General features: G+C 47.4%; 1 protein-coding gene across 1 annotated transcript in view; it reads left to right on the top strand.

Annotated features, from left to right (window-relative positions):
- The window catches only part of Parp8 (poly(ADP-ribose) polymerase family member 8), a 195422-nt gene that overhangs the window by 170190 nt on the left and 8970 nt on the right, over window positions 1-16262 (top strand). Inside the window, exons 24-27 of the mRNA XM_004646003.2 lie at window positions 55-124; window positions 3028-3101; window positions 4157-4226; window positions 5019-5103. Of these exons, the coding sequence (XP_004646060.2) occupies window positions 55-124; window positions 3028-3101; window positions 4157-4226; window positions 5019-5103 (299 nt within the window). The remainder of the gene's footprint in view (window positions 1-54; window positions 125-3027; window positions 3102-4156; window positions 4227-5018; window positions 5104-16262) is intronic.

Genomic DNA, 16262 nt, shown 5'->3' with positions numbered 1-16262 from the left:
TGCGAGCAGCCACCTTCACGAGCCGCCGCCTGACGCCCGTGCCTTCTCTTGCAGCTCCACGGTGCCATGTACGGGAGCGGGATCTACCTTAGTCCGATGTCGAGCATCTCGTTCGGCTACTCAGGTAACCTCATCTCTGACTTCCGCACTGTTGGGTGCTCGGGCCAGCTTTGGGTCTCGTGACTAGCTTTGTTGCGTGTGTGCGCGTTAAGCCATCCCATGAGCAGTGGAAGCAGAAACAAAGCCCAATTTGTCAACAAATTCTTGCTAGTATTTTGTTGACAGTGTAGAGATAATTATTTTGGAATAAATGGAAATTGTTGAGGGAGAAACTGTTAAATTCAAAATGTGGGAAAGGGAATCACCAAGTTGTTAGTGCTGATGGTTGGAATTAGTGCTTATTGCTTTCTTCCACGTGTTGATGCTGATAATAATAATGCTCACTGCAAAGAGATTCAGACTGCACCCAAGTTTTAAGTGGCAAATGGAAATCCTCGTTTCCTACAACTCCTTGCTGGCTGTGTTTCCCTCACACATTACATGTGCTCGTGTTCCCTCCTGCACGTGTGAGCAGGTGGGGGATGTGTGTAAATGTGTGCGAGCCTGTACAGGATATGTGAATGTGTGTGCGAGGGGGTGTGTGAGCATGTGGGATGTGAATGTGTGGGGCCGTGAGCGTGTGTGGGGTGTATGAGTGAGCGTTGTGGGATGTGAGCGTGTGCGAGTGTGCAAGCGTGTATGGGATGTGTGAGTGCGGGGATGTGTGCACGTGTGTGGGATGTGAGTGCGAGCATGTGGGGTGTGTGAGTGTGAGAGTTGTGCAGAGTGTGGGCGTGGGCGAGTGCGGGTGTGGGCAGTGTGTGCACGTGGTTCCTGAGCACTGGGTCCTGCTGTGCCGTGTTACAGGAAGGACCCTCAGCAAGCCCGACAGCTGGCTGAGTGCTAACCAGACCGCCCTGTCCTAAATCAGTTCCCAGAGTTGATGTTCTTTCAGCCGTAACATCTTTCCTCGGTGGTGGTGGAGTAAAATTGAAACAGTTAAAATTGAATTTACGATTAGAAATGTGAAAACACTGATGCTGGTGAAAACTGAAATAAACACTGAGTTAGAGGCCCATAAAGTAACAGGAGAAAAGAAAAGCTAGGCGAAACAGTGCCATAGGAAATAGGAAAGGAGCAGAAGTGGAGGTGGTGGGCACTAAGGAACCACCCGAAGGTGGGGAGACAGCTGCTTTATTAAGCTTGCGAGTGTTCTAGTCAGGAGGCTGAGCCGGCCAGCTGGTGACGCTGGCCCCCATTGTCCCCGCAGTGGCAGCCGGTGGGTGGCTGGGCTCAGTGGGCGTCCAGCATCCCCTGACCCCCAACTCCACAGCCGCCCACGTGGTGTGGCAGCTGCACCTGGCCGCCGGATTGCTTCCCTGCACCAGCCGGCGTGTCCTGCGGCAGTGAGACCGGCCTCGGGTGGCCTTTTCTGAGCTTCTCTCAGAGGCTGTCTGCTGTCCATGCCCAGACTCTGTCCTGGGCAGAGCAGCCGGGCCCCATCCAGAGTGCCGAGCTGGCATCTGACACCAACCCTGAGTGGGGTGGGGGCACGTGTGTACCAGGGCCGGTGCTGTGGTGGTTTTAAAAACAGATACCAGAAGGGAGAGCCGGTGGAGAGACCGAAACTGCAGGAGCCCATGTGTGGGCAGCGTGGGTCCAGGAGGGGTGGCCAGTGCCGAGCGTGAGGAGCGCAGGCAGCGGCTTTGCGCTCAGCACAGGGAGTCAGCAGGCCTAAGCCGCAGGCGGCCCTGGCTGGGCTGGGGCATCGCGCTGCAAGCGGTGCTGGGGCGGGGTTTTCCTGTAAAATTCACCTAGCACAAAATTCGTTTTTCCAAGCAATTGGATAGCAAGGTAGGACTACAGATTTTGCTGAAATACCATAAAGAAGCAAAAAGAGCCGCATAAGTAAATATAGCCCCAGCCTAGCTAATGAAGAGACGAGATCATCAAGCGCTGGCTGCTCTGCTCCTCCTCTGGGTGCAGTAGCGTAGCTGGCGTCCCGGGAAGGCCGCAGTCTGGTGTCTGCATCTGTCAGGCAGAGCCCGCCCTTCCATCGGCTTCTCCGGGCTCCAGGTGTGCAGGGCCGAGTGTGGCTGTGCATGTGAGCCCCGGGCTTAATTCCCAGCAGTGCTCCACACGAAAGCAAAACTCACTGCTGTCAGTGAAAACCACTTCTGCAGTTGGCTGGAGGGCTGCCGGGCAGCTTTGCAGAGTGACACGGCCCTGCATAAGAGCAGTCACCTGTCCCCAGCTACGGGTGTCTGAAGTCATAGGCATGGCAGGCCTTCGGGGCAGTGCCCAACTGGGAGCGGGCTACGTGAGCACACTTACAAGTGGCGCATCATCATTAAGCCCTTCGTTAAAATAGCAATAATAAAAAACAAGCGTATGCTACTTTCTAGTGTGAGAGTAGGTGTGTACTGGTAGTCTGGTCTCAGATCTACCTGTGTGTTTTTCTAAGCTCTTTCACATCGACCAGTCACTGCGTAACCTAAGCCAGGCTTTGTGACTGTCGCAGACAGAGAAGTTGTGTTAGTTTTTCTTAATTCGAAGAAACAGCAGATGCGCCTCAGAATTGCACACGTCAACAGTTGACACAGCTGCAGCGCAAAAGCTTTTCTCCGGCGTTGCTTCTACTTCTTGCTCCTTATCTCCTTACATGAAGCGGATGGCGAGAATGAAAGCTAATTCTACCTGCGCATTTTAGAATCAAGTTGTAAGGGTTATCTAGCTATTACTTTCGTTCAAAAGGATTTGCTGTCCCCAACCTTAAATTGTAAAGAGAAGCGGCCTTAGCCCCTCTGACCTCGGCTGCTAGGACTTCCCCACCTGCCGGGTCTCCACCCAGACGCCTGGGTGTAGCAGCCCTTCTGGGGCCTGAAGTGCACACACGGCCTGCGGGTGCCCCGGCAGCGCAGACAGGCTGTGGCTGGCGCTGCATCCCGCAGCTTTGTCCTTAAGTTGTTACTTTACTGATGTTTCTAGGGATGAACAAGAAGCAGAAGGTGTCAGCCAAGGACGAGCCTGCTTCAAGCAGTAAAAGCAGCGGTGCATCACAGGTGCTGTAACCACTCGCATGGCTGCGTGGAGGCGGGACCATGGGCTCGTCAGCCAGCAGGGCTCGTAAATGCTAGTGCTGGTTGAGTTTTGCAGAAAATTATTTGAAGTAGTCGTTCTTTGTAAAGGAGTAACGCTTGCCCACTAAGCTGCTGTGTGTCCACACAACAGCTATCCAACAGGTGTTCGTTGGCCCCTCAGCTCCAACTCCAGAGACTCCCCTGGCATCCAGGGGCAGCGTAAGCAAAACCAGACAAGTGTGCCAGCGCTCTGAGTCCTGCATTCCACCAAGTGCATGCGGACAAATTCGAAATCTATTTAAGCAGAATGCCAGATGGCATAGGAAAATAGGTTAGAGAAGGGCAGGCTTGAGGCTGCCAGGTAGAGGCCTGGGAAGGGCACCCTGAAAACCGAGCTTTCAGTAGTGCCTGATGTGTGGTGCGCAAGGAGCCGGGGGCACTGAGAGACGAGTAGGCCTGGCCCCCAGTTCCATGTTGTCTCAAAGAAGACAAATACGTGTGGTGGGCAGAGCGGAAACCCGTCTGCTGAGTAGTCCAAGTTTTAGTTCACAAAACCCAAACAAAACAAGATGGCTAACCTTGTGTTGGTGCAGAAACCAAAAACGGCTTCTTCCTCCACGTGAGGTCTTTCATAGACTGTTGGCTTAGTAAGTGATGCTGTGAAGTGGGCTGGCTTGAGACCGTTACGTGGTCTGGTATGGTTTAGTGGAGTTTGCGTTTGAGAAAATCATAAAGATTTAACTTCGTTTACTTTTACAAGAAGATGCCCAGCTTTCAGCAAATATAAAGCTGAGTTTTAATTTAATATTGTGAGATTGCTGGTTTCTAATTTAGCATTATGTCAATTCACTGATTTTTTTATAATTAAATTTAATAATACAACAAAAATAGATGTTAAGAATTAGCACGCAGAGCTGTTGGTGCCGATGTAGGCTTTTTCTTGGATCTATCTCAGTGACTTTTTAATGAAGAAAATTTTTTTCATTGCAGTGACTGCCCCATTTTTACTCTAATTTTTAAATTGTTTTGGAATTTAGTCACAGAAAAAAGGACCGCAGTCCCAGTTTCTGCAGAGCCGTAACTTAAAGTGCATAGCCTTATGTGAAGGTACGTACGTGTCGCCTCCCGCCCTGCTGTATCTGAGCTTCTGAGTGTTTGAGGAGTGTGCCGCTGCAAGGATGGCCGCGCTGCGCCTGCGATCAGCCCGGGAGCCTGAGTGGAGACAGCACAGCAGAGACCGCGAGGGGAAGCCCGAGTCGCAGCGCTGGCGAGCCTCCAGGCGGTGCTGCCTTTCATTGCTGGCAGATGCGTCAGAATGGTTTATATCTTTTCTGGTCAAGTAATGCTTACGTGTACTTCTTTCTTCTCTTAAGTTCAGTATTTGAATATGTGATACTGTGAAAATCTTGAAAAGTGACCAGACTTTAAGAAGATAACCTCGTCGGGCGCTCTGCCCCTACACCACATATAGTCTTTCATTCTGAGCTAAGGACAGAAAATTGATAGGTCGTTTGAAAGAGTACATGCTTTTCTTTTTACTTTAAAATTCTACTTTGGCTAAGTGTACGCTTTTCTTCTTGCGTTAGGTGTCTCAGTAGCCGCGGTCAGCTGCCTCGAGTTTTGAGTGCTGGGCTGACAGGGTGCTGAGTTGATGCCTGTGTGATTTCCAAGGCGGAGCCTGCTTGTCTTTGGTAGTGTTGGGCCAAGCGTCCCTCACATGACACAGCTGTCGCGTGGCTCTTCATTGCTTTTGTTCACAGCTCTTGATAGATAATTAGGTTAAGGGTTTTTTCACTTTTATTGGTATATGTGTTTTGAATCTTGGGTTTCAGGGGGAAGGGATGGAGTCTGAAGAAGTAGGATTCCTTTCAGAATAAAGCTGTTCTCTCTCCCTTCCAGTGGTCACCTCACCCGACCTGCACAAGCACGGAGAAATCTGGGTCGTCCCAAACACAGAGCACGTCTGCACGCGGTTCTTCTTTGTGTAAGTGTAACTACAGAAACGTGTGTACTGCTGTCTCCTTCACACGCGATGGCAGTGCCCGCATGGTTGCTTGATCACTTAGTGTATCGTATTAATCATTTCATTTCAATAAGCCTAATGAAAAAAGTGATGGTTAAATGCTGTTGACTTAGGTGAACTGAAGAAAAGCCGATACTGACAGGGAAAGAAACCATTTAGAAAGGGACATCAGAGAATGCATCCTTCTGTCTTAGATTCATCTGCAGCGGGGACAGTGTAGACGGCCATCGCATTGGGGATGATTGCAAGGCATTTGGGCTTTGCTTTTTTTGTTTTGGCCAAGCTGTATTAAAGCTGTGTCAAAAGGTGAAAGCATTGCTTTTCCTTCGTAAACAGTGGGAGCAAGGGCCCGTGGGACCTCTCACCCACCCTTGACCCCCAACTCTAGCATGCATGCAGAGGAACTTAGGGGAGACTGGGATGGGTGGGTTTGCACCTTCTCTACGTTATGCAGAGAAGCTGACGGCGATCTGGCTTGCAGTCACAGAGTCGTGCTTGTGTCGGTTTTCGTATATCCACAGTACCTTGTACATTCAGGCTTTGGTCCATTAGCTGGCTTGATGGATTCTTCATGTGAAATTTTTTGAGCTGCCTCATTTTCCTCTGGCATTCTTATGCTACAAATTTACTTGCTGTGTGGTTTTCTAACAGAGGCAGCAGTGAACGTCATGGAGAGAACTTTGCTGTGCTTTTCTGGTACTGATGAGCAAGCCCAGGGCTACGTACAGCCATCCCCCTTTCAGTGTTGAGACAGGGTCACACGAGTCTCCCCGCCTGAGCTCCCAGGACCTGGCACGTAGGTGTGTGCCAGTGCCCCCAGCTTCGGCAGTGGTCCTGCAGTTCAGCTTGCACCTCACAGAAGGTCGTAGGGAGGCCATTGCCACATGGCGTGTGTTCTCTAACTGCGGCCCTGACGTGAGCGTGATGTCATCACCGACGTCACTGAGAAGCGCAGTGACTCAGGTGGCCCATGAGAAGCATCATGTTGATCATGGCCAGCTAGTCTCTGCAGAGATGTGGCTGTAGGGAGACAGGTCTGGCGTACAGTACAGTTCTGGTATACAGTTCCGGTATACCAGAACAGCCAGTACTGTCCTCACGTCCAGAGGGCGAGGACAGGTAGTCCTGCTGGGAATCCCCATCAGCCAAAGCCCACCAGAGCTGCAGGGCCACGGGCCTGTGGGTAGAATCTGTGCCCGACAGCCTCCTGGGGTCATGCTCTGCGGCTCAGGCTGCTCTTGAACTCAACAGGATCTTCCTGCCTCAGCCTCCCAAGTGCTGGAATTACAGGTGTGGGTCCCTAGGCCCATTTTTCTCACTGCCTTATAAAGGACTACTATGAGGACTGTTTGGCACAACTCAGGGGTTTACTGAAAGGCTTATTAACTATTTTTCTTCCTTCTTAGCAATATTGATTGTATTTGTTTCTAGAAGCTTAGACTTCTGGACAGAAACCTCCAGTCACAAAACAGTTTTCTTGACCTATCTTGAGGTTGTGTCAGAAGAGTGAACTGTAGGGATGTATGTGGGGATGTTTACTGGAGAGAAGAAGTTCTGTGTTTCAGAAGGAAGAGAGGAGGAAAGGCCACACAGAGAAGGAAGAAAAGACTTCAGTGTGCCCAGGTGCTTGGCAAATAGTACAAAGGGGAAAATCACGTACGCAGACATGGCTTACGGTAGGGAGTCCATCCTGTTTCTCGGCACTCTCAAGAAAGGAAAGACAGTCAGGAAAGCTGACAAGACTCAAAACATGTGAAGAGAGAGTTTCCCTAGCTGGTGTGTGCTCCAATGCCACCCGTCAGGTTATGCGAGGCACGGTCACGGGGCCTGGTGGTGTCCTCCTGGTGAGCGGTGACAGAGGGAAGGATGACTGGTGAGAAAGGCGCAAGGTGTTGCCGGAAAGCTCACGTCTACTATTTTTATATTATGTGACCCCGATGTCAGAAACTTTACCAGATCACTGTGATATAAATTAATTTCGTTTTCCTTTTAATCTATAGTAGAAGGAAATAGTGAAAGTTGAGATAATTTTCATGCTAGTCTGATTTCCTGAAAATAGGTAGCCAATAGTCATTTAATAGTCTAATTACATTCTTTTAAATAACACACATTAAGGAAGAAATTTTAGAGGATAGACTACTGTACCAGAAGAAATTGAAAATAAAATCCAAAGGAAGATATTGCTTAGAAAAAACAGAAGTGAGTTGCTTCTTAAAATTTTGCTGGAAAATTCCAAAAGAGATAAATTAAATATAACTGCTCCAGGCAAAGCATAGTAATTTAGGAGTTCTGATCAGATTCCAGGTAGTTTCTGGGGCCTAGAAATTGGGAAGCTTGGCTGTATTAATAACCTCGAGAAGTGTGTGTACCAGAACATTTGACCCCATACGTAAAGATGGTTTCAAACAGGCTCCAAGTGGGCGCAGCAGCAGGGCGCAGCCCTCCCCGGGAGCGCTGCACTGGGGCGCAGAGCACCTGCAGCTGCAGCGAGACTGACTGCCCGCGCCTGTGTGGTCGGTGCAGCCGTGCCGGACGACTCGCAGGGAGTCCTGGTGCCAGGAGTGGCTCGCGTGGCCTGGGCCTCTGAGGGCTGGAGGGCGCCCTGCCTCAGCTGCCGTGGAACCAGGGCAGGGTGCTGTGGCCCGGTGTGCGCTCATGTCACGCGGCTGGCTGAGTATTACATTGGTGTCACGTAGCGCACCAGCGGTGACTGAGGCATTATTTCCCCAGTTTGAGTGTTTAATCGGGCTTGAGTACCTGCCGACCCATTTCTGGTAGGTCAGAAATCTGAAGGCAGGAAGAGCCGCAGGAAGCTGCCCGGACAGTCTGCGTCGAGAGGGGGAGAGCTGCAGGAAGCTGCCTGTGCGTGCATCAGGGCGCACCGTCCGCATAGGGCGCACTGTCCAGTCTCTATTTCCTGGAAGCGCTACTCAAACGTCGCCTCCTCCACTAGGCTTCTGGTCAAAAGTAGCGTCCCTTGGCATCCCCGCGGCCCGCAGAGCTTCTCTAGCCTTCTCTTTGAACCTCGTCTGGCTCGCCCAGGAGGCCGTGGGTTCCTGCAGTAGACGCCTGTGTCTCTTTCTGTGCCGCGTTCCCTGCAGCCCGTTGCAGAGAACCTGAGATACCTTCTCCGATGGCTTGTCACTAAGTCTTCAATGCAGAAGCAAAGACAAAAAGGAAATATGCATATATTATAATTTTAGGTGTATCTAAAGAGACAAGACACATTTTTTTCCAGACAGGGTCTCTCTGTGTAGCCCAGGCTGGACTCGAATTCCTTCACCTCCTGCTCCATAATCCTCCTGACTCAGCCTCTCAGCTGCTGGGATTATGTGCACCACAGCCACACCTGGCTAAGGAAAATATATAAATTAAGAACTGTACAATGGCACATTAAGTGAAGGAAGAGTTATATTTACCTTTAAACACAAACTGGCAGGGCCGGTGAGATCGCCCAGTGACTAAGTGCAGGGACCAGGATTTGTTCCCTGGCACCTCGTGCCCTTTCAGCCCCGGCCCCCAGTGATCTGGGCGGGCCACAGAGTCCAGGCGTAGTGGTGTCCGACTGTAATCCCAGCTCTGGGATGGCTGAAAACAAGAGGATCTCGATGAGTCCTAGCTGCGTAGTAAGACCCCGTACTAAATACATTTAAAAAAAACTGACAAAGATAGCGTTCAGTTGCCTCGTCATGAGGTGACAGCTTACTTAGGAAGCCCAAAGAGCAGACACCCCTGCACCCCGGGCACATGTGAGGGCAGCGGTGTGCTTCATCCCGCCCACAGCAGATCCGGCCGTCTCTTTCCGGTGGAGCTGCATCCAGCCTCCTCCTGGTTCTCCTCTGCTGCCGACGCAGCGGAGTCCGCCTCGCAGCAGCATCACAGCCGGCAGGGCGCTCTGTGGCCTGAGCGCCTCACCTCCCGTCCTCTCTTCCCCAGTGACCCACTCCCTTCCCCCAGTCCTGCTTCGTGGCTCCCCTGTTCTCAGAAGCGTCTGTGGACTCCTGAGCATTTGTATTTCAGTGGCCCTCGTCGTACCTGAGCCCCTTTCCGTGGCTGCATGACCCGTGCTCCCGCATTGCTCCACGTATTCTGTGAGCACAGTGGGCAAGGCCCATCGCCTTGGGGTGCCCGGCGTGGAGCCGAGGTAGGAAGGAGGGCGTGGATGCCCGCGGAGCCGACCGATGGGAATGCTTCAGCTCAGCCGGCGGTCTGCCCCATCAGCCTCTAATCCCCTACGTAGTTTCTTGCGTGGATTCCATCTGAGCGGCGGTCTTCGGCAGGCTACTCGGCACGTCCGTCCTTCAGCTGTCTCCGTGGAGCTGCCGTCTTGGCGAACATTTCCAAGGCTCCTGAGCTCAAGGTGACTGCAGACAAGCTGGCAAAGGCGAGTCATCCGCAAGCTCGGGGCCCCCAGCCGGGCCGGCGTGCCTCCTGGCCGTCGCGGTCACTGATTATGCCAGGCTCGGTCTTTAAGACACCTTATGGGTATTCGCCGCCGTGACAGCAGGCGAGCCGAGGTGTCGCCGTGCACCCCACTCTGCTATGTTTCAGGCACTGTACAGACTGCCGGCCACACTGACCCACACTGTCCGCTGGGTCGGCCCTGGGCTCGCGTCTGCCGCCTGCATGGCCCTCAGCCTGTCCCTCGTCCCTACGCCCTCCCTCCCTCTCTCCCCGCTGTGCGCAGCGCTGGCCCGGAGCCCGCCTTGTCCTACTGCCGCCTGCCCGTGCAGACAGCGCGGAGCTGCCCTCCCAGCGCTCGCCATGACCTCCTGTGCTACCTGTCTTCTGACTGCACGGAGAACCGGAGCTGCGTCCCTCTGGGCTGCGCTGTCCCGCACCTCCCGGCCGCCTTGCCCTGCTTCCCTCGGGACTGCGCTGTCCCGCACCTCCCTGCCGCCTTGCCCTGCCTCCCTCGGGGCTGCGCTGTCCTGCACCTCCCGGCCACCTTGCCCTGCCTCCCTCGGGGCTGCGCTGTCCCGCACCTCCTGGCCGCCTTGCCCTGCCTCCCTCGGGGCTGTGCTGTCCCGCACCTTCCGGCCACCTTGCCCTGCCTTGGGTGCATCATCACTCCAGGTTACTCTTGTGAAATGCAGGTTGCAGCCTTGCCTCCGAATCCCCCAGTGACTGGTGCAGAGAGGCCCAGCAGTAAGTGTTCCGAGGAGGCATGTGCATCTCCCTAGTGTGACCCCGGAGGGTAGCTAAGACGGAAAGGTACAGTAGATACTGTGAAAGGGAAAGACTGCTCAGAGGGAAGGGACAGCTGGGCTGAGGGAGGAGGAAAGAAGGAAAGACAGGAGGGAAAAAGAAAGACGGATGCGTCTGCCCAGGATAGCTTGGATGACTGTACCGCTGTTTCCTTCTGGTCTGTTGAAAGGAACAGTTAATGCTCACTTTTTTCTCTGTCTTTTTAATTCTTTATAAAAATCTTTTGGCCAGTTTTGCATTCTTATACCTGGTAATCTAAACAACTGATTTGAATACAACAATGTGCAGTATAATAAGTTTTGTTGAATTCCTATCATCTTGGTTTTTTAAATTCTGCAATATTTCTAATGTTTTTTAAATTATTTTTTTTTCTCTATAAAAAATAAATAACTAGAAGCCACTGCAGAAGAGTGGATTGACTGAGTGAGGCGCTCCCAAGAGGAGTGTGAAGCAGGTGGCGTGCTTGTAGTGTCAGCTTTCTTGTGGAAACCTAGGATCAGGGAGGAGGTCATTTTGTTCTAAGAGCCCCTTCTGTATGGTCGGCCGGAGCACCGTGGAGCACGAGCATCGGGGCTGCCCACCACTGGAGGCAGGGCCGGCCTGCGCGGTGGCCTCTGGGAGGCTGCTGGCTTGCGGGCAGACACCTCCAGTGACTGCACGGCTCCTGCTGTGTTCCTAACGCTCCTGAGAGTTCTGGGCAGCTAAGTTCTGGCATCTTATTTTTCTCTTGAATATTTTTTTAAAGCACACTTCATTTTTTCATTAAAATTTTGGTTAGGAATATGAGTAGTCCATACCACCTTTTATTTTTTGGCTTGTATTTTTGCCTCTTTATTTTCCTTCCATCAAAAAACCCAGCCACTGCTGTCATGTCCGTATTGATTATGTTTGTTGTTGTTGCTTTCCAGAAATCATTGAACTTTGCTGTGACACGAACCACCCAGTGTGTACACCGTGTGTGAGGAGTTCTGTGTGCGCCTGTGGAAGCCACTCAGTTGCCCTTAGCGACTCACGCGTCTCTGCTTTGAGCGCTGCCTAAATCATGTGGTAGTTCGCCCTTATTTTTTTTTCTTTTCATTTCTTTTTTTAAATACAAAATAGTGATCAAAAAAAAAAAACAAACAAAACATTAAAAACGATATAAGGGGCTGGGCTGGGGAGAAGCACAAGGGCCTGAGTTCATTCTCCAGTTCCGCCCGCCCCCAAAAGAAACTCACTAAATAAAGGAGTGAGAATTGCACAGTGGTTGCTCTGTTGTGTGATGTTATCTTCAGAGTAGGTGTTAAGGTTACCAGATATAAAAGTGCAAGATTAGTTGAAGAAAAAACAGTAACAAAAAAGGTATAAAAATTTAAAAGAAAAAAATGAAAAACACTCTTAAGCATTGACTGCTCCTTTCAAAAGAACAGCAGAAGGGCCGGCAAGATAGTGCAGCAAGCTAATCACCTGCTTAGGCAAGCACAGGGACTGGGGTTTGATACCCGGCACCACATGTCACACCAGCCCATCCACGTAGGAGGATCACTCCGTGGGAGGATCACTCCGAGTCCAAGCTGTGTAGTGAGACCCAATGCTAGGTACATACCAAAAAAAAAAATAAAAAACAGCAAAAATCAGCAGTACAGTTATCCAAAGTATCCTGCATATATACATAAATATATCTTTTTCCTTTATTTGTCCTTTTCCTCATCCAAGTTTTTCCTTCACATTGAGCTAATTCTTTCCCTTTTATAGTATCTGTTGTACCTTTCACATTTTAGATGTTTTTTAAAAGATCTTTTTATTTATTTATATGGTATAGGGTCTCTCTATTGCAAGGCCAACACAGGCACAGTATGTTGATGTGGGGATTGAACCCTGGCCTTTGCACTTGCCAGGCAGGAGCTTAGACCACTGAGCTATCTCTCCAGTGCCCCTAATTAGTTCTTTCAAGTTCTCACACAAGCGAAATAATACGATGTTTGCACATGTGGGGCTGATTTAACTTACCCATCTAGTCAGTAGTTGCATCCATGTATCTATGAAAGTCTCAAATTTATCTCTTTCTGTAGCTGAATAATATGCCATTGTGTAAAATACCGTATCTTTTTACCCATTCCTCAGTTGAGGGGCATTTGGGATGTTTTCAGGACTTAGCTATAACAAAGGGATGCACAGGAACTGCTGTGGTATGATTTCAGTTCTTTTGGAAAATACCTAGCAGGGAAATAGCATATTGATTTCCATAACAGTTGTACCAGCCTGTTCTCCCAGCAACAGTGAAGAAAGGTTCCTTTCTCCCGACAGCCTCTCTAGTATTTGTTATTGGTTGATTTCTTGGTGACAGCCATTCTTTCTGGCATAAAATGGTATCTCAGTTTTAATTTACATCTCTTGAATGGCCAATGATGTTGGACATATTTTCATACATTTACATGTCATTTGTATCTCTTCATTTGAAAAGCGTATATTCATCTCAAATGTCCATTTTTGGATTGGTCTTTGAATTTTGGAGGGCAGATTTTTTTTTATTATTCTATGTTCTAGATAGGAATTTTTGTCTGAGGGATAGTCTGCTATAATTTTTTCCAATTTTGTGGGTTTTTTTTAACTCATGTTGACATGCAGAAAATTTTCAAAAAGATAGAATCCCAATGTTTGGTTTTTTGGGTTTTTTGTTTGTTTGTTTGTTTTTGTTTTTTTGGCAGAACTGGGGATGGAATTCAGGCCCTTGCACTTGCCAGGCAAGTGCTTATTCTACTGAGCCATCTCCCCAACGCCTAAGATAGAATCCCAGTTGTTGATTCTTTGAAGCATTTCCTGAAGCAGTTTGATTTTTTTGTTCATGAACTGTTTACCTACCCCTACATTCTTAAGATTTCTACCTACCCATTTTCTTTCTTTCTTTCTTTCTTTCTTTCTTTCTTTCTTTCTTTCTTTTGTGTGTGTGTGTGTGTGTGTGTGTGTGTGTGTGTGTGTGTGTGTGTTACCGGGGAGCCTTGCACTTTCCAGGCAAGTACTTATTCTACTGAGCTATATCCCTGGCATCTCTACCTACTTTCTATTCCAGAAGCTTAGTGTTTCAGTTTTAATATTTAAATCTTTGCTCCATTTTGATGGTAGTTTTGTACGTGGTGATTGTCGTGGGTCTATTTTAAGCCTTCAACATGTAGAAAGCCAGTTTTTCCAGCACCGTTTATTAAAGAGGCTGTTTTTCCTCAGTAAACACGTTTGGCCCTTTTCTCAAAGGCAAAGTGGCTGAATGTGTTTGTATGTTTGTAGTTGTGGCTGCACCTTGTAATCGATTCCACTGATCCTCAGGTCTGTTTTGTTTTCTTTAGTTTTTGCCAGTACCATGCAGATTTTATCATAGTAGCTTTCTGATAGTAGTTTCAAGTCAGGGATTGTGATGCCTCCTGCCTTTTCTTTGTTACCCAGAATTGCTTTTGCCATTTTTAGGTCTCTTCTGGTTTCAGATGAAGTTTAGGAATTTTTTTCTAGCTCTGTAAGGTATACATACTGATGGTATGTTAGTTGGGACTGCACTGAGGCTGTATCACAATACTGGGAGCGTGGCCATTTTCAGCATTGGCTCTTCCTATCTGTGGGCAAGGAATATCTTTGCATTTCATGAAATCCTCTCCCATCTTTGTTTTCAGAGTAGTATAATTTTCACTGTATAAATGTTTTACTTCCTTTGTGTGATTTGATTCCTAAGTATTTCATTTTTGGGGTGTTATTATGAAAGGCATGGTTCCATAATTTCTCTCCTGGTGCGTTCATTGTTTTTATACAAATGCTATTGATTTTAGAATGCTGACTTTGTTTCCTGCTACACTACTGAATTTGGTTATTAAATCTACAAGTCTCTTAATAGAGATTTTGGGGTCTTCTATGTACAGTGTCATGTCATCTGTAATTAATGATAATTTCACTTCTTCCTTTCCAATCTTTATTCCTTTTCTTTCTCTTGTGTAATTGCTCTGGCTAATTTTTCCAGAACTATATTGAACAGGAATGTGACAGTAGACATCCTTGATGATATTAAAGTGAAGGCTTTCAATTCTTGTCCATTTAGCATGATATTGGCCATTGGTTTGTTGTAGGTGGCTTTTTATCAGGTTGAGGTAAAAACCATCTATTCTGATTTTCTGTAGGGTCTTTATCATGAATGAGTGTTGGACTTGGTCAAAAGCTTTTTCTGCATCTGTTGAAATGATCATGTAATTTTTTCTTTGGCTCTGTTAATGTGGTGTGTTACATTTATGAATTTGTGTATATTGAACCATTGCTGTATTTCTGGGATGACTGTCTCTTAGTTCTGATGTACAATCTTCTTGATGATTTGCTTCATTCTGTTTGCTATTATTTTATTGAGGATTTTTGCATCTCTGTTCCTTAGTGAGATTGGCCACAAAAGTTCTCTTTTTTGGGTGGGTCCTTCTCTGGTTTTAGTAGCAGAGTGATACTTGCTTCCAGGAATGAGTTTGGGAGAATTGCTTCTCTTTCAGTTTCATTGAAGAGTTTGAGAAGAGTTAGCATTAGATCCTCCCTAAATTTCTTAAAAGAATTCAGTTATGAATCCACGAGGCCCTGGGCTTTTCTTTGTTGGTAGGTTTTTTTATTACATTCTCAGTTTCACTCACAGATACTGAGTTATTCAAATTTTTTATATGTTCTTGATTCAGCCTTGGTATTTCATATGTCTCTAGGAATCTGTCGCTTTCTTCTGTATTTTGATCCTGTGAGAATAACAGTTTTGGAAATAAGCATTGTTGATTGTCTAAATTTCAGTAGGGTCTCTAGGGATTTCACTATTTTCATTCTTCATTGTATGAATTTGAATTTTTTCTTTCCTTTTTTAAAATAAGGTTGACTGAAGGTTTATCAATTTTATTTATTCTTTCAAAGAACCAACTCAGACTTATTAATTCTTTGTATGGTTTTCTTTGTCTCCATTGCATTTATTTCTGCTCTGGTCTTTATAATTTCCTGCCTTCTATGGACTTGACTTGCTCTTCATTTCTGGGAGTTTGAGGTTTAACATGATTGTTTATTTGGGCTCATTTTGTTTTCCTGATGAGAGAATTTATCTCTATAAGTTTCCCTATTAAGACAGGCTTTATTGTATCCCATGGGTTCTGGTAAGTTGGATCCGCATTTTCATTTGATTGTAAATATTGTTTAATTTTTTCTTTAATTTCATCCATGACCCATTGATTGTTCTGGAGGGTATTATTTAGTTTCCATGTGTTTATACAGGGTTTTTAAAATTTCTTTTGTCAATAATTTTTAGTTTCATTGCACTACAGTAAGATAAAAAGCACGGGATGCGTTCAGTTCCTTCGCATTTACCAAAGCCTGCTCTGTGTGCCAGCCCATGCTCAGTTTTGGAGAAAGTCCCAAGGGCAGCCAAGAAGAATGTGCTTTCTGATGCTGTTTGGTGCAGCACTCTGTAAAGGTCTACTGAGTTCATTTCTTCACAGTTTGGTTTCGTTCTGTTATCTCCTTGCTTAGTTTTTGCACAGTTGATCTATATCTTTTTGTCATTGGGGGTTAAAGTCCCCCATCACAATTGTTATTGCTCATTAGATTTTAAAAAAGAGCAATGAGACAGTTTCAAACCAAATTGGTAGGTAAGTTTCAATAATTAACACATTGCATACATTCTTCCTAGTGCTTAATTGCTGTATAAGTTGCGGACTTGGTATCCTATTTACAAACACCATTAGAACAAATCCTTCTATTCAGTAAGAGAATGTAACTATATATCTATCCTAACCACTTTGAATACACAGATACAAAATGGACATTCATCTGTATCCCTTTTTTTTTTTTGTTAAGTTCCATCATTTAAATATTATAGTTGTGTAAACTCAGCCAAATATTCTAAAAGAGTCCAGCAGTCCATAATAGTATTGGGTCTTCCGCTT

The sequence above is a fragment of the Octodon degus genome, unplaced genomic scaffold (assembly GCF_000260255.1).
Source record: "Octodon degus isolate 3935 unplaced genomic scaffold, OctDeg1.0 scaffold00248, whole genome shotgun sequence".
Taxonomy (NCBI): domain Eukaryota; kingdom Metazoa; phylum Chordata; class Mammalia; order Rodentia; family Octodontidae; genus Octodon; species Octodon degus.
The sequence above is the reverse complement of the archived record's forward strand: the minus strand, read 5'-3'. Positions and strand labels throughout refer to the sequence as shown.